Below are 19,353 nucleotides of genomic sequence, written 5' to 3'. Positions count from 1 at the left end.
TCATGGACTTGAACAGAGATGAGGTTTGAGCACAAAGCCATGAATTCTCTGATTGCTATTTGGCCTGAAGGTTTGCTGGAAGCATCACTGGCCTAGTTAGACTGTTTTCCAGCTTCTAAATGTACTAGAGCATGATTGTATTATGTGTTGACCCTGATTTATGTTGAAAACCCAGAAACATTTTTTCCAGAAGAACTGCTTTGTGTATGTGTGAGTCTTTGAGGCCTGGCCCCATCTGAGAGTTGACTGGCTCACCTCCGTGTACTGTTCATTTATTCAGATGGTTGGACTCGAAAGGAGGAATCTTTAAATATCCAGTGGTATTTTAGTGAAATAAATACTGTGAAGCAGATATGGGTTGTTTAAAATGTATCACTATGATGTAATATGTCAATGCTCAATTATACGTTTGCATGCACCTTAAAAAAATCCCGTCTCCAGAGAAAAACTGATTGTCATAAGACCGTGTTTCAATTAAACCCACATCCCAAGCATTCTGAGTTCCAAATTCCTGAAACCCTCAAGTTAATGTGTTCCATGTTGTGGGGTTAATTTACATAAAGTTCTGGAGCTCCTGCTGCACTGTTTCAAATCTTGGTAGCTTTGATATTCTCCACAGTTCTATACACAAATATTATAAGCTAGTTTTCACTGAGACAAGTTATGATTATCGGCAGGAATTAGTTTCATACCGTGATCTCTTACCATATTGTACCAGAACATTACCCAGGCCCCCTTACTTCTGAACTTCATTTTGCAGTCCCTATAAAACACATCTGTTCCACTGTGTGTGTTTTGAAAATTAAATGCACTAATATCATTCTGACTGACCCGGCCACCAAATTCATGTGGGAGAAATGCAGTCCACAACCCAAGCTGTGCTGAGACTTCAAGTCCTGTGGGAGCTTGTAGCTCAACTTCACCACAGCAAAGAAAAAAATAAAGAGAAAAAAGGAAAAAGAGAGAAAAGTAACATTTCTGAATATATGTGTTTTCTACTGATAACAACACAGAAAAATTGAGTCAATTAAAATGTACTTCCGTCCATATTCATCCTGGTGCAGTTTTCAAGGATCATGATAAGTCATCTCATTATGAGCTTCTGTAAAGTTTCTCTGTATAATTTCAGCTTTATAACAAGGGAAATTCCTATGCTAAATACTCTGTGATAGACTGGTTTAATGTAGAAGATCATAATTAGGTAAAAAAAAGATAATATTCCATCCTAAAATTAGTTAACTCATAACAGAGTGGATACATGTCACACTGTGACAGAATTTGAATTGGATTTATTCATGTGAACATTTGAAATAAAACTTCTGCCTGCATAGGTCTTAAATGATCTCTGCTGTCAAAGCTGCAGGTAGAAATAGCAGTGAACGCTAAAAGTTGAGGGCAGTTAAAGTGTTAGTTACTCAGTCATGTACAAATCCTTGTGACTGTAGCCCACCAGGCTCCTCTGTCCATGGGATACTCCAAGCAAGAATACCGGTGCGGATTTCCATTCCCTTCTCCAGGGTAGCTTCCTGACCCAGGGATCACACTCAGGTCTCTTACATTGCAGGCAGATTCTTTACTATCTGAGCCACCAGTTAAAACATCATTTTGAAACAAAAATTTTTATGGCAAAGAAGTCAAGCTAAATATTCCCCTGCATATTAAGGTAAAGATGAGTAACATCATATGTGCATGTGTGCAGCTCTCAGAATTTGAGACTTAGTGCTAAATCCTAGATGAACTCCAGTATATTTGTTTGACCCTCACAAAAGTAAACACATTCATGTAATATGTATGACTAGAGCAGCAGAGATTCAATGTTAAAAAGGAATAAACTTTACACATAACCAGAAACAATTTAGAGCTTATTATCCATTTCCTTCCTTCCTTTTTCCTTCCGTCCCTCTTGTCCTTTCTTTTCTTTTCTTTTTTTCTGGCTAGGTTTTCCACTTAATCAAAAGTCAAGATTGATTTAAATTATCAGACATCTACATACTTTTCTTTGATTACTCTCTTCAGTAGCACAAGGGTTCTCAAACTTGAGTGTGTGAAGGAATTACCATAAAGGGTTTGTGTACCTAAAACCATGTGTATTATACTCTATGGGTTATTTAAGGGAATTTCTAGGGTAATTTTAAACTCTGTACAACTTTTGTTGCATGTGCTAACTTCAGAAGCTAACCAAAGAGGTTCCACTTGCCTTTACTTATTTATGAAAATTATTAACACATTTCCCCAGAATCCAGAAAGTATACCTTTTGGCATAACTATAAACACATTTATAGCTACAAAGATGCTTTCTGAAAACTCATCCTGTACTAGAGTATATTTATTCCTTTATTCAATATCTTATATTGGTTATAAATTTCCCCCAGAATTTTTATAATAGTGGTGTTTTTTTCTTTTCTTTTTTATTGGAGGATAATTGCTTTACAATATTGTGTTGATCTCTGCCATACATCAACATGAATTAGGCACAGATACACGTATGTCCCCTGCCTGCTGAACCTTCCCACCCCATTCCACCCCTCTAGGTTGTCAGAGCACTGGTTCAGTTTCCTGTGTCACACAGCAAATTTCCACTTGCTATCTATTTCACATATGATAATGTATGTTTCCATGCTACTCTCTCAATTTGTCTCACTTTCTCCTCCTTCCACAAATGTGTTCTCTATGTCTGTTTCTCCATTGCTGCCCTGAAGATATGTTCAACAGTACCATCCTTCTCAATTCCATATGCATGTGTTAATATACAATATTTGTCTTTCTGACTTACTTCACTCTTTATAATAAATTCTAGGTTCATCTACCTCATTAGGACTGACTTAAATGTGTTCTTTCTTATAGCTGAGTAATATTCCATTGTATATATGTACCACAATTTCTGTATCCATTCATCTGTTTTAATGAATTCAAGTAATAATCTCTCTTCCCCTATCCCTTCTCATCTTTCTTTCTCACTGGAGAAACAATTGACCCTGAATTATGGACTAGGTAAAAACTAAAAGTGTTGAAAGCTTCATTTAGTAACTTCACCATTAAAGGTGAAACTTTATTTCTTCCCTCCACCTCAGCTTTCCTGAAATATGATTGTTATTTCTTGGAATATACACACAAACAGGCAAAGTATTTTACCTCTGAAATTACTGTTGTCCTTAAAACTCATCAGTTACCAATAGCTTTCAAAGTTGTCCATTACTTATTTTTATTTCAGTATATGCCTCTGCAAATTTTTGTAAGAATCACTGCTGCGGCCACTTCTCTGTACCTTTTTGATGATATCCGCTAAGTTATTTTTTCAAAGATGAATATAGCAGGTCTTAACTTTCTAAATTTCAGGCATCAGAGTGCCAGAAAGTCAGCTTATATCCAGGAAGAAGCTTAGGGATCTTGATATTTAGAAATGCACGATTTAGGAATCATGTTTCTCATCCTTTGCCAGTCTCTTCACATGTGTAGAGTCAAATTCTCTACACATATTCCACATGTGTAAAGAATAATTTTTTTAAAGTTTTTTTTTTCCCCTGTCATTTCTGCTGTTATTTCAATTACCTTACTGTGGCAATAAATTAGGGCAAGAGGAAGAAATACTGTGTTGTTTTTATTACAAATTTAATTATTTGGGGGAACTATTCTGGAAACTTTCTACTATTATAATATTGTCTTAGCCAATTCTATTATTTTTCAGATAATAGAACTAAAAATAGACTTTAGAGATTTTCTACTTTTATTCTGTCATTGAACAGAAAAAGAAACTAAAGATACAGATATCCTGAGAAAATAAAATGACTCAACCATTTTATGACAGAAAGGACAAGAACCCAAGTTCCAAGGCTCTCAAAAACCTGTGTTTTTCCCAGGGCATCAAACTTTGCTACTTTGAAGACTCTTTATCTTTGTGATAGAGTTTTCTAAGGTGAATGGATAAGAAGATCCACTGGAATGAAAGAAGTAAAAGTTATAATTTCTATTTATAGTTTCGTCCTTTCTTTGACAAGAAATTTTGTTTTTATATGTCTTAGAATACACAGATAATGATTTAAGTAAAAAAATTATGAAGGTAAATATAATGAGGGGGAATAACTGTAATGCTGTATTTTCAAACAAAGTTTGGAAAACACTAATCCGTCTGCGATGCAGGAGATGCAGGTCAGTCCCTGGGTCAGGAAGACCTCCTGGAGGAGGAAACAGTAATCCACTCTAGTAGTCTTGCCTGGAATGTTCCATGGACAGAGGAGCCTTGCCAGGGTGTCGCAAAGAGTCAGACATGGCTGAGCAGCAGCAGAAACATCAATAGTGACAATAACAAATCAATAACGTCAACTAAACTATTGACATTTGTTGAAGCATTTGCACATATGAAACATTGTAATAATGTTATATTAACATTAATTTAATTACTCCAGTAACTCTGGAAGATTATCCACGCTCTTCAAGTGAAGCTACTTAGGCATACCAGCATTAAATAACTTGTCCAGTGAGTGAGTTCACATAACTCTGTGATTGACCTTGCTTTAGTAAATCATTTTTATTTTATATTTAACTTCAATATTGTGAAGAAAATTTGACCTGAAGATTTATAAATAACATACATATATATATACACACACACATCATATATATATATATATATGCTCAGTCAGTCAGTTGTGTCCAACTCTTTGTGACCCTACAGACTGTAGTCTACCAGGCTCCTCTGTCCATGGGATTTTCCATGCAAGAACACTGGAGTGGGTTAACATTTTCTCCTCCAGGGAGATGGATATATATATACACAACATACACCAGTCTTTAATAAGTATGTTCATGAAAAACTATGAAGTTCTAAGTTCTATGAATTCAGGGACTATACTGCTCACCAGTGAATTCTGTCAGCAGTGATATGCCTGGCATAAAATAATAGTGTGATAAATATTCATGAACTGTATAGTACCCAATGGGGATAGATTCAATGTAATTTTTTTATAGGTACATTCACCTTTGAACTAGGACTCATGCTATTATTTCTTATGGATGCCACACCTAGCACTAAATAAATAATCTTTTACCATTTCTTGAAAATATGTATTTTAAGAAATACCACCATTATAGAATTACTTATTTATTGTAGAATTTTCAGAAAAACATTTTACATTATATTACCCAGGATCCCTCTGGGTAGCATCTGTATAAAAAGCCAACTATTTTAACACAGTTTTAGCTATGCAAAGGAAATTAAAACAGTAGTTTGGCAGTAGGTGTGGGATGGAAGATCATTGAAATTATTCTTTTCCATACTTTTGTTATAAATAAAGAATTAAGGATACTTTAAGACATTAAAAGATATAGTTCAGAAGGTTGGTGTTATGAAAATTCATCAGGAACATAGAACTTCCATGCTCTTACAGGATGAGAAACATAATGGAAATACTCCAGACAATGATCAATCTATAACTGTACTTACCCACTGAAATCCTACTCTACTTGCAGTTATTATATACAAGTTTTAAAAGCGTCATTTTAACTATGACCATCAATGATACAGAGCTGGCATTTATAAAATCTTTAATGTTCCAAATTCTGCCTATTATTTATATCTCCTTATCTTTCCCTCTATTTTCACTTTTAATTTATTGAATCTTTTTATCACAAAAGTTAACATACTTTAGTCGTCTTGTATCTTTATATAGCTTTAAAATTTAGAGAAAATGAGTCAGTATTCACCATAATCTTATGAAAAGTAGGGACACTATTCTTCCCATTTTATAGAGGCAGAAACTGAAATTCTTAGTAATCTCTGGAGTAAAATAATTTATGTTGAGTTGAGACAACCCAATCTTCTTATTCTTTTTCCAGAGTTCTGGTTTGACTAAGGTCACTTATGTCCCAAGCTAATTCCAATGTGTATATGGTTTATCACTCTTAGCCTCCACTCATTCATACCTGATATTCAGATTTCCTGTCAGTAGCTTTGTTTGGGGATTTACAATTGATCACTTTGTCCACAACTTTTTTCTAGAACAATTTGAAAAACATTCCCTGTGTTGTTTTTATTTTGTAGCATTTGTTATTTGAAAGAGTCCAATTTAAAATCCATATCAAAGAATATGTAGTGCGTCTTGGAGGTAAGAAAATTATGGCTAGAACAATAGATATATTGAAGAGAACTGGCCTAGCCAAACATTCATTTTTGTGAGTTAATGAGGTAAGAATAAATGAGTAATGTGTAAGGTAAAAAAATTTAATGCAATTCTGTTCTTTGGAACAGGGATATCACTTTGTTGTACAGGAAATTGAGCAGACATGTAGAAATATAGATTACTGAAACTCCAATTCACTTCTTACATTGTTCATATAGATTCTTGATCTAATATTTCAAATATAGAAAACATTAAAAAATAATAAGCCTGTGTATGTGAACTATAGGCATGAGTGAGTAATTTAAAACTTTCAGTTTTCAACCGTCAAATCCAAGAAGTAGATTTATATTTATGCTTTTTAAGCCAGAAAAACTCATCTTAATTAAAATGTAAATCAACATCTTCTGTTGGTCTTTGGATCTGATATTAAAATAAAGAGAACCCTATGTGATAATGCAACATCTGATTGTTTTTTGCCCAGGGTTGTGGGAAAAAATAAGAAATCAAGTGAATTGAGTGCACATTTTGACCTTGCTGTTTCATAAAGAAACATTGACCAACCCCGTAATGTGGAAATTTCACATCTTTCCAATTCTCTCTGTATAATTTGAACTGTTTCCCAGCAGCTCATGTTATCATGTTTCCTTTAATAATCCTTGCTTTCATAATTAAAGCCATTATTAGTATTATCCTCATCATCAGCATTGCTGTTATCATTATCACTATTTGGGGCAGAGAAGATGTAGGGTTTTTGTACAGGCACACACCATTTTTATTATAGCTTAAAAGCTAGAAAATATGCTCTTTGAATGCTTGTAGTGTTTATGTAATCAGTTCCTACATTGCCAAGGCTTATTGAAAACAGCTGGGTGCCTGCTGCCTGCCTCACCCTTTGTTGGAACTGTTGCCAGAACAGGTAGTCAGAAATGGAAAGTAAGGAAAAATTCAGGCATCTGGGTGTCTCTCAGGAAAGCAGCTGTGGCTTCCTTAGGAAGCAGTCATTGTTTCCCATCAGCCAAGACTCTGTATCCCCTTGGGTCCAGTTTTGGCATGGCTGGACTAGGAGGATGCGGTTTATGACTTAGGACTTACACGAGAAAGCATTTGGGCAGTCCCATCTCTGGCAGAACATTGAGAGAAACTCCCCCAAGCTGCAAGCCATATGTGAGCTGCTGGCCTTCTATTTAGCCTACTCTGGGAAGTTCCCATTTACTGGGGCTCTAATCGTTCCTTTGACACAAGCAAAAACAATACAAAAGGATCTTTGCAAAACATATCCTTCCAAGATATACTGTCCTGTTTTTAAAACCAGACATCACTATTATTTCTGTAAACATGGCATTTCCCACCAACTCCCCACCCTCTCCACAAATGAACTCATTTCTTTAAGAGACTTGCTTGGTTTCCTAGATAGAAAGCAAGTACAAAGAACTTTTTTTTTTTTTAACAGTAGGGTCAAAGTCCTGGATGAGCAGTGTTGAATGATATTCTGCAGGCGTAAATATATTCTCTTCCAGATATAAATTTTTGTACATCAAGTTTTAAAAGTTATTTATGTGTTGATTTATGTCAGAAAGAGGCCAGGAGCACTGCTATGTAGGATACACTGAGAATCAATGTGCTATTGTGGTAGGGTTATATGGCAGGGAATTCTCATTTACCAGGAAAATGGCATTTTGATGGATTAGGACTGTATGATTTTCTTGATAATTTTTGTTGAAGCAAAGCTCTGATTTTAACATGTAAGTGCTTTTTCATTTTAGTAGTCAGAAAAGGCACTAGAAAGGTGTGGTACTTTGAATTTTAGATTAAATATCATGTTTTTTTGGCATTTCGGAGAGTCCTGTTAGGACACTTAAGGACCATGATTAATCCAGCAACACTCTATTCAAGAATCTTCAGTTTCAAAACATACTGGGTATGAGGCAAACAAGTTTATGCCAATGTGAGGGATATTTGGGAAAACTAAATAAAATTTTATTTCTAGTTATAACTAGACTTATTTGCAGAAATATAAAAGTAAAAATTATAATAGTAAGTAGTTTTTAAATTCATTGGATTATACTTTTTAAAAAAGTGAAGTCATAGTGCACAGTACAAGGAGTCAGGTTATTTTTAATGGTTAACCCATTGCTAATTTTAATATATAAAAATGTCTCAGCACAAAGTTAAACTAGGTAATGTTCATTGAGTTCCGTTATTTTTCCTACTCTTGTTTTATTCTCAAATTTATAGAAACCAAAACAGACTATCCTTAACATTTTCCCTTGTCCTGATTTTTTCCCTTCTCACACTCATAAAAAATTTTTTTAAATGTGTAGCTCCATAATAAGTGTAAGAGGAAGGCTATGAGTGTACAAAGACTGTATCCACAAAATATATCTTTCCTAAGATGTTTTCCCAAAAGAATGGTCGTCATTCATCTGAATAATCATTCTCACATGTGATAGCTCTTCTGTTATTAATTTGACCTTATTATAACTCTGTCTTCATGTCTCCATATTGTTTACTATAGTTCAAGAAAATTTTCTAAAATTTCATCATTATCATTAAGAATTTGGACAATTAGAAAAATATAGAGTGAGGCTTCTGTTTTGACAAGGCAAGCATTCTGATCATACTTTGGGTATAAGTCATGTCTTACCAACTTTGGTTGTCTAATTTTCCTCTATGTGTTACTTGTAGTAAGTTGGGTATTTTTTTCTACCTGTCCTTTTGAAAAACTTCAACAACAAAACTAATCTGAAAAAAACTGAGAAGAAGGAAGCCTGGATATTGAGAATATATATATTAAAATACTTAAAAATTTTAGAGAAAATATTTAGGAAATCAGTGTAAATTGAAGATGCATCATTGCCTATAAGGAAAGATAAGAATGTAGTAAATAATCAAAGAAAGTGAAAGTGTTAGTCACTCAGTCATGTCCAACTCTTTGTGACCCCATGGACAGGCAGCTGGCCAGGCTCCTCTGTCCATGGGATTCTCCAACCTAGAATACTGCAGTGGGTAGCTGTTCACTTCTCCAAGGGATCTTCCTGACCCAGGGATCAAACCTGGATCTCCTGCATTGTAGGTAGACTATTTACCATCTGAGCCACCAGGGACTCAGAAATCCATGTTACCAGATGGCTGGACTCATAGAGTAATGGTTGGTAATACTGGAAATATTTAAAATAATATATCTATAAAGACACTTTATTCATAACTTTGAATTCAGAGAGGAAAAAGTCTACAGATGTTTTTGAGAAATGTAGCTCTATTTTCACTTTATGCTAATTGTGGTTTATTCAGCTTCCACCAGATGGTTTTGTATACACGGTAGCTAGTTCATGCCAACTGTCTTCCAGTATATTCTCTGAATTGTAGCTAGGTTTTGGAGACCTCTTGATGAAAATGAAAGAGGAGAGTGAAAATGTTGCCTTAAAGCTCAACATTCAGAAAACGAAGATCATGGCATCTGGTCCCATCACTTCATGGCAAATAGATGGGGGAAACAGTGGAAACAGTGGCTGACTTTATTTTGGGGGGCTCCAAAATCACTGCAGATGATGACTGCAGCCATGAAATTAAAAGACACTTACTCCTTGGAAGGAAAGTTACGACCAACCTAGATAGCATATTCAAAAGCAGATATATTACTTTTCGAACAAAGGTCCGTCTAGTCAAGGCTATGGTTTTTCCAGTCGTCATGTACAGATGTGAGAGTTGGACTGTGAAGAAAGCTGAGACCGAAGAATTGATGCTTTTGAACTGTGGTGTTGGAGAAGACTCCTGAGAGTCCCATGGACTGCAAGGAGATCCAACCAGTCCATCCTAAAAGAGACCAGTCCTGGATGTTCATTGGAAGGACTGATACTGAGGCTGAAACTCCAATACTTTGGCCACCTCATGCAAAGAGTTGACTCACTGGAAAGACCCTGATGCTGGGAGGGGTTGGGGGCAGGAGGAGACGGGGACAACAGAGGATAAGATGGCTGGATGGCATCACCGACTCGATGGACATGAGTTTGGGTGAGCTCCTGGAGTTGGTGATGGACAGGGAGGCCTGGTGTGCAGCAATTCTTGGGGTCGCAAAGAGTCGGACACAACTGAGTGACTGAACTGAACTGAACTAAAGTGATCGCTAATCTTACTAATATTATGGCTTTCAAATGTCACTGTGATATCTCCAAGGTGGTCTGGGTAAACAATAGGATATTCTATAGGAGTACTGCTGAAAAGGAAAAACATGTTCTTGAGCAATTTAGATTTAAGAAGTGAATAAATTATTGTACGCAATAGGAGTTAGTTATCTCTGGGGAACCGAAGAAATGGTTGTAATAAAGATTCTGCATTTGTTTTCTAAATTAACAATGCTTTTTTTTATCATTGATCTTTGCCCCCCACTGAAGAGAAAAATAATAAAATACCTTATTTTTCTGGTTTTGGAGTTCAGCTGAATTATTTTAAAATTTTGTGTTTGTTTTCTTTTTAAAAACATGATTGTGGTATGTTTAGTGTATTCTCTTATTTAAACATTAATTTCAGAAAATATTTAATGATTGAGGAAAACATATATTCTTTTCAAGTAAGCCACTGTTAGTACATGGGCATTCACAAGAACTTTCTTTTCATATTGTTCTTCCTTAATTAATAACATTAATATATACTTTTAAGCAAATGTAAAATTATACTGTTTGATTTACTGTCTAAATAGTAATGAATCTTTATAAGACTTTATATTAAACATAGCTGTGATTATACTTTCCCTTACATAGAGTACAGAAATAAAAACAGGGAACACAAGACTTCCAAGTAAAAGGTGCAAGTGTCTAGAAATATTTCTCTTAAGCCTTTTGTTTGTCTACATATGACTCAGTATTTTGTTCATACATAGGATATACTAGAAGTAAAATCAATAGTTCTCAACCTCTTTTGAGTTGGAATTTGTCAAATTGTGTTCTTGCAAAATTCTAAGGAAAAAAATTATTGTTATCTAATATATTTTAGGGCTTCGCAGGCGGCTCAGTAGTAAAGAATATACCTGCTAAACAGGAGACCAGGGTTTGATCCCTGGGTCAGGAAGATCCCAAGGAGAAGGAAATGGCAACCTACTCCAGTATTCTTGCCTGGGAAATCCCATGGACAGAGGAGCCTGGCAGGCTACAGTCCATGGGGTCGTAAAGAGTCATATACAACTTAGCAACTAATCAACAGAAATATATTCAAATATTTTCATTTCAGAAGGACCTTCAATACATGTGGCTTCACTTTCTATTCTAGTTCTGTTTGTGTTTATTTATTCTCTTGCATTAATAGGAAATAGAGATATTTTTTATCCATTCAGGTCTGATTTTAAATTCCTATCTATATAGTAGACAGCAGTCATCTTTAAAAAATATATATTGTTCAAAAGTATACTTAAGAAAGAATTGGTTTTATTTTTCTTCAAATAATTAAGTACAACTTCTGTATATTTAATATGTCTCCCTTAAAAGAAATTGCTGCTGTTGTGGTTGTTACCCTTGTGCTAAATAGCCAGTTAACTTGTATCTTATGGACTTCATAAAATTAAAAGAATTTTTTTAAAATTAAAAATAAAAAAAATTAAAAGAATTTTTAAAAAATATACTCTTCACTCTATAGGTAGGATGTGACTTGTTAGTGATACTAAATAGGCACATTCATTCCAGAAGAATTTTAGGAAAGCAACATGGAGGTCTAAATGTGGCTGAAAATGTACACAGTGAAGTATAGTCATACTTTGGAGATATTACAGATTTGGTTCCAGAACACCATAGTAAAGGAATACAGCACTAAATGAGTTACACAATTTTTTTGGTTTCCCACTGCATGTAAGTTATGTTTACACTGTAGGCTCTTAAGTGTATAATTCAATCATGTCTGTAACAATTTTACATACCTTAATTAAAAATGCTTTATTGTTAAAAATGCTAACCATAACCTAAACCTTTAGTGAGTTATAGTAATACCATCAAAGACCACAGATCACTGTAACAAATACAATAATAATGAGTGTGAAATTTGTGAGAATTACCAAAATGTGATACAGAGATAGGAAGTGAACAATTGTTGGAAAAAAAATAACACCTATAAACTTGCTCCATGCAGATTTGATACAGATTATACTATACTGATTTCAGACCATACTACAAAGCTACAGTCATCAAAGCAGTATGGTACTAGCACAAAAACAGACATATAGATTAATGAGTTAATCTAGACCCATTAATTATATATGGCCAAACATATACTACCCAAACAGACATATAGATTAATGGAACAAGATAGAAAACCCAGAAATAAACCCAGGCATTTCTGGTCAATTAATCTATGACAAAGGAAGCAAGAATATACAATGGAGAAAAGACTATCTCTTCAAATAGTGGTGCTGGGAAAACTAGGCAACTACATGTAAGATAATGAAATTTAGAACATTCTTTTACATCCTATCTAAAAATAAACTCAAAACGGATTAAAGGCATAAATGTAAGACTGGATACTATAAAACTCCTAGAGAAAAACATAGGCAGTACAGTCTTTGACATAAATTGCAGGAGTATTTTTGGGAGGATCCATCCCCTAAAGTAATAAAAACAAAAGTAAACAAATGGGACCTAATTAAACTTAAAGCTTTTGCACAGCAGATTTAGTCTATAGAGATGGCATATGGAATGGGAGAAAATATTTATGAACAATGCTCCTGATAAGGGATTAATTTCAGAAATATACAAACAGCTTATATAGCTTAATACCAAAAACAAACAAACAAACAAACAAAAATGGACAGAGGCTTAAACAGACATTTTTCCAAAGAAGGCAAACTAATAGACAACAAGGGCATGAAAAGATGCTCAACATCTCTAATTATTAGAAAAATACAAATCAAAACAAAAATGAGGTATCACTTCACACCAGTGAGAATGGCCCTCATTAAAATATCTACAAATAATAGATGTTGGAGAGGGTGTGGGTAGAAAGGAACCCTTCTTCACTGTTGGGTTTCCCTGGTGGCTCAGACAGTAAAGAATCTTCTTGGGTTTGATTCCTGGATTGGGAAGACTTCGTGGAAAAGGGAATGGCAACCCACTGCAGTATTCTTGCCTAGAGAATTCCATGGACAGAGGAGACTGATAGGCTATATAGTCCATGGGATTGCAAAGCATTGGAAATGACTCAGCAACTAACAATTTCCTTTTATACACAGTCGGTGAGAATGTAAATCGGTGCAGCCACTATGAAGAACAGTATGTAGGTACCTTTACAAAACTAAAAATAGTATTACCATATGATCCTGCAGTCCCACTCTTTGCGTATATCTAGAGAACACCATAATTCAAAAAGATACATACATGCCAATTTTCAGGAGCACTGTTTACAATAGCCAAGATACAGAAGCAACCTAAATTTCCATTGACAGATTAATGGATAAGGAAGATGAGGTACATATATACAATAGAATATTGTTGTTCAGTCTCCCAGTTGTGTCCAACTCTTTGCAACTCCATGGACTGTGGCAAGCCAGGCCTCCCTGTCCCCCACCATCTCCAAAAGCTTGCCCAGGTTCGTGTCCATTGCATCAGTGATGCCATCCAGCCATCCCATCCTCTTCTCCTGCGTTCAATCTTTCCCAGCATCAGGGACCTTTCCAGTGAGTCAGCTGTTCGTATCAGGTGACCAAAGTACTGGAACTTCAGCTTCATCATCAGTCCTTCCCATGAATATTCAGAGTTGATTTCCCTTAAGATTGACTAGTTTGATCTCCTTGCTGTCCAAGGGGCTTTGAAGTCTTCTCCAGTACCACAGTTTGAAGGCAATAGAATATTACTCTGCCATAAAAAAGTAAAATCCTACTATTTGCAGCCACATGGATGAACCTAAAGATTACCTTAAGTGAAGTAAGACAAATATTATTATATGATATAATTTATATGTGTAATCTAAAAATAAAACACAAATGAACTTATTTATGAAACAGAAATAGACTCACAGACATAGAAAACAAATGTATGGTTACCAAAGAGGACAGAGGGGGAGGGATGAGAGATAAATTAGGAGTTTAAGATGAACATATACACACTACTAAATATTAAACAGATAACCAACAATGACCAACTATATAGCACAGGGAACTATACTCAGTATCTTGTAATAACCTATAATGGAAAAGAATCTGAAAAAGAAGATATATATATATATATATATATGTATAACTGAATCACTTTGCTGTATACCTGAAATTAGCAAAACATTGTAAATTAACTCTATTTCAATTTTAAAAAGTTTAAAAAGATTAGATGCCAGATTTGCTCCATTTTTAATAAGGTCTGTATCTAACAGGGAGGAGCAGCACAATGTCACGTCAGTTCCCACTGACATTTTACTATAGATTAATGGCTCAGATCAGCCACCTGCCAGATGATGAACTTTTGGGGAAGGGGTGGAGAAAACGTGGAGAGCATCTGTACAGGCCAAAGTTTAAGCATCAGAGTCAAGGGCTCTGGGAAGTCAAGGAAATAGCCTGAAGACAAGGGCCACTAATGATGTGTTACATGGGGAGGGCTTGACACCAAGAGTGAACTTCCTCTGTTTCATATTTTGAATCCAGCTGTTAAAATCATGGGACTTGCCCAGACCTAGAGTAAAATAAGTGTTCATTGAGTTTGTTTATGTATCCGGAAACATCATATCTAGAGATTAGGGAAGAATATTGTTAAAAGAAAAAAAATGCAATGGTTGCCATTTACTCTTACACTAGCCTAAGTAGTGGTTCTCCTGCCTTCATTGTACAAATAGTAGATTGAGAAATATTTTAATGAATATTTTATCTTGAATGATACATTTAACCTGATCAAATATGGAGAACTAAAAGGAACAGCCTAATACAAAAATTGAGAGAAAGGTTGGATGAGGGAAAATTTTAAATGAAATGACTGTAATAATCAAGTAATCATACTGAGTCCATGTTAAGTAATTTTCCATGTTAAAATTATATATGAAATACATGTTTATATCTATTATATATATAAACACACTGAAAAATATGAAAACAAATCAGTGTTTTCTTACTTAACTATTTTCTAATAAAACTGTCTAGTTCAGTCATGAATATTTTGAGAAGGACTTATTCATTGTGTTTACTTTCTATGATCCTGTGCCAATTTGGATTTCATTATATATAAAAAAATCCACTTTCTGCTTAAAACATTGATTGTGAAAAGGTCTTAGCAATCTAATAGTTACTGGCAAAAAATATAGGTGGTTACTAAAAGAGAAAATGAATTCATTATTGATGTACACATTCATTTTCCAGAATGTGTAGTTTAATTTTCTGGAGGTCATTAAGTAAACAAAAACATCACACCAGTTCTGATATTTAATATTTCATGATTAATATTCTGATATTTAATATTTACTCCTTGGTAAAACACATAAATTCTGAGTTCCCATTGCTCACCAACAAACTGTTTGCTAATTCTCCAAGTTTGCCATGAAAATAAAACTTTATAATCTAGTAAAGGCACCTAAGACAGTGCCTAGCCTAAGCAAGGGTCTCATTGCACATTAATCTTGAATGTGAATCTGATCCCTTTTCTTCATTAGCTTTTCTTCTCCATCTGTTTGGAGGAGTAACACATAGGAGCCTGAAAAAAAAAAAAATAGGAAACCAAAAACAGAAAACCACAAACTGTGCAACATTTCATTTTTTGGTAAGAAGCTCAATTGTGTCCAACTCTTTGTGACCCCTTGGACTATAGCCTGCCAAGCTCCTCTCTCCATGGAATTCTCCAGGCAAGAATACTGGACTTCCCAACCCAGGGATCGAACCCAGGTCTCCCTCATTACAAGCAGATTCTTTACCATCTGAGCCACCAGGAAAGCCCTAAAAGCACTTTGGTTAATTGGAAAAGACAAGATCCCTGTGTTTCAGTTAGGAACAGCTCCTTAAGAAAGTAGGACCGGAATTACAGTTTCAAAAGTAGAAAGATACAGTTGAGAAGTAGTGACTTAACAGCAAAGGCATGTACTAAATTATAATCTTTTTTGTTCTCTTGTTAGATCAGAAGTTCTTAATATTTCAGAGACCCAAGATGAAAGTACAGATCATCTAGTGGTTAGGGAGTAGAGACAAGAAGAATTATGACAGATTCACAAAATTGTCCGTACAGTTTTACAGATTTCGCTGAAATCATACTGCCTAGACTTCAACCAATGAAATAATCCATGTGACCCTCGGCACTAGATTCAAAACCAGTGAAAACTTTTACTGTCAGATATATTTCGATCCCAGTGCCTTGCACAGCACAAGTCGCTCAATTAATATTATGGACCTAAACTATTTTCACTGATATCATAGATTTATCACCTCTGTGCCATTTTAAAACTGTCTTCTCAGCTATCCCTCTGTCAGCACTAACCCATATTCACATATAAATGTAATTCACTGTGCAGTCTACTACCTTTCACAAATACTTCCTTTTCTTGATATTACTTTGCTTGGTTACCACCATGAGAAATCCCATGAGGTCATTTTACTTGAATCACAGTCAAAAGAAACAAAATTAAAACCAGCCTTTAAATAAACTGCATTTGATTTTTGAGGCAACTCCAGAATGTTAATGTTATTCTTAACGCCTGCCTCAATACAACTTTTTATTTTATTCTTGCTACGTTTTTTTATACTGTCGATGTTATAGGCTGGAAGTAATACATGGATTTGAATAAAACTATCACATTAGTTAATATGAAGGATAATGGTTCTGTAGAAAAAGAAAGTTCATATGAAACTGAACGACCTATAATCTAATTATCCATCTAATCTAAATATCCAGGTTTAAGAAGTTCTTGTTGTTATTTTCATATCCTGGCTTTAATAGCAAAATCACAGTAGTTCAAGGTATTTCCTGTGACTGCATGACTGGCCTCTGCCAACGCCTTGGCTTCATTTTAGTCTGTCACCCCAAAACATTCCCCATGCCTTCATCTTTTTACTTAAACATGTTTCTTTGTATGCATTTTACCGGATCTTTCCGTAATAGTGATCTTTCAGGGAAGAGGCAGATGGTCCTATTTTAATCTTTTGAAGAAGTTTGCACAATAAAAGAAAATTTTGAGAAACTTTCACAGCTATCCACATGTCCGCAGCTGTTTGAGTATTTTTCATCATCACTCTAATAACACCTAAAATGGGGATTGTGAAAGTAATCATATAGCTTAATTTAATGCACAGATAAAGGGAAAGGTTGACTTTGGAAACCTCCTAGGTGTATGACTATGACTAGTGCCTAGATGTTACCTCAAGAAGAGTCAGAGAGGTGTGTGTTTGGGTCATTATGGCCTTTAGATGACACACAGTGAGAAATTCTGCAACCTGCGAATTCTTACTGAGGATGGCTGAATTATTCTTGTTAGGGTTATAAGAACTCAACAATTTTATTGGCTAAATTTTGATGATTTATTGGGAATGTATGGTGTCACTTGAAAGCAAAAGGAATAGACTCGGTGAACTCTTATGGCTGCTTATCATGATTCAGCAATTTCTTAAATTTTAAAGAGAATTTTGCAGTTACAGTTTTATATCTGGTAAGATCAAGAGACTAAGAAGTTAAGTCAGCAGTCTTTAAAATTTAATTCATGTTGGGTGAAGTTCATGATATGCTAAGTCACATTGCCTCAGAGAGGAATGATTCCTTAATAACATTTTTATTTCTCCTTTTCCAAAGGCTTCTTAAACTATATAAATAATGAGGTTGTTTAGTACAATACAAACAACATGCAGTGTGTTGCATGTTGCAAATGCCAGAAGACATCTTCCAAGTGCCAGAAGACAGTTCTGTTTCATTCACTAATTTTATAGCCTCATCCCTAGAAATGACCCAGATCTGTGAAGGTATTTTTTTTTTAAGCCGCAGAAACAAAACTTTTTAATCCTACTCTTCATATAATGTGTTTTAAGCTGGATTGGCTAAATTCTATTACTGAACAACTGCTAGGTTAAATTTGAATAATTTAATTGCTTAAAATATATTTATTCACTTTCCCCTAGAAAAGTATTTCTAACTCACTTGAGCTGAAGTGTTGAATCCATTTTAACTGTTCTTCCTCTCTGTGTTTTATTTCTTCAGATTTTTTTTTCCATCTGCATTGCTTTCTGGGGAGTAAGGAGTGTGAAGCAACTTGTCTCAGACCCTTGGAGATAACTTACGTTTGTACACAATTCTCTTGTTTTAATCATCTGTCCAAAATTGTAGTATGTTACTACTCTCTATGGAAATACAATTATCTTATATAATGATTGTATGGACAGTTTTTTCTAATGGAAGGTAGATAACATCTATATACTCTTGCTTCCTTTTCACATTTATCATTCTCTATTAAAATTAAAGTCAGCTGCAGTTACTGTATTGCTAGAGTGGAAAGAAAATGATGTCAAATATAATGATATTATGTACACTGGTAACATCTAAGCCAATAAGTATGAGAAGAAGTAATAAAATTTCAAAACAGCTAAAAGAATGAAGATTTTATTCTCATTGGTTTGACAATTTTTCACTTGCTGTCTGCTAAAATTGTGCTTGGAAACATATTTGTTGTCATAAAAATATATTACATGAGTTGTCTGCCTAAGTCTAGGTTTACCTTTGAAAACCATATAACGTAAGGAGTAACGTTACACAAAATGACATCACCAAAATGAAAATGAACAGGATTTGTCAGAATTCATTTATTCAACAGATTATTTGTGATGCATATGTCTAATATGTTTGGTCAATTTATTCTTTCAAATTGAGGGGTGTGGAGTATTTCTGCATTAAATTGTCTCACAATCATGTTAATAATACTCTCTAAATAAAATTACCCCAGGTATTCTGTGTACATTTTTCATGGAAATTGTACAAATCTGCCATGTGTTTCTTTAGGAGGGAACTGACAAACAGGAAATGGTTCAAACTTTCCTTCTTCTAGTATTTCTTAGATTTTTTGTTGTTGTCGTTTAATCTTTTTTATATTGAAGGATAATTTCTTTACAAAATGGTACTGGTTCTGCTGTATAGCAACGCAAATCAGCTGTAAGTATGTGTGTACCACCTCCCTCTTGAAACTCCCTCCCGCGTTCCCTCATCCACCCCTTTAGGTCCTTACAGGTTGCCAGGCTGGGCCCCCTCCCACCTGCTATCTGTTTTACACATAACAGTGTATACATGTCGATACTACTCCTTCTATTTGTCCCACCCTC

The 19,353-nt window shown here is 34.8% G+C and overlaps 1 protein-coding gene across 1 annotated transcript in view; it reads left to right on the top strand.

Annotated features, from left to right (window-relative positions):
* The window catches only part of AGMO (alkylglycerol monooxygenase), a 392,569-nt gene extending 373,586 nt beyond the window's left edge, over positions 1-18,983 (top strand). Inside the window, exon 13 of the mRNA XM_040260598.1 lies at positions 18,242-18,983. Coding sequence (XP_040116532.1) covers positions 18,242-18,316 — 75 coding nt within the window. The 3' untranslated portion in view covers positions 18,317-18,983. The remainder of the gene's footprint in view (positions 1-18,241) is intronic.
* Positions 18,984-19,353: the final 370 nt, after the last annotated feature.

This window comes from Oryx dammah, unplaced genomic scaffold, assembly GCF_014754425.2.
Source record: "Oryx dammah isolate SB20612 unplaced genomic scaffold, SCBI_Odam_1.1 HiC_scaffold_18, whole genome shotgun sequence".
Lineage (NCBI taxonomy): Eukaryota > Metazoa > Chordata > Mammalia > Artiodactyla > Bovidae > Oryx > Oryx dammah.
The sequence above is the reverse complement of the archived record's forward strand: the minus strand, read 5'-3'. Positions and strand labels throughout refer to the sequence as shown.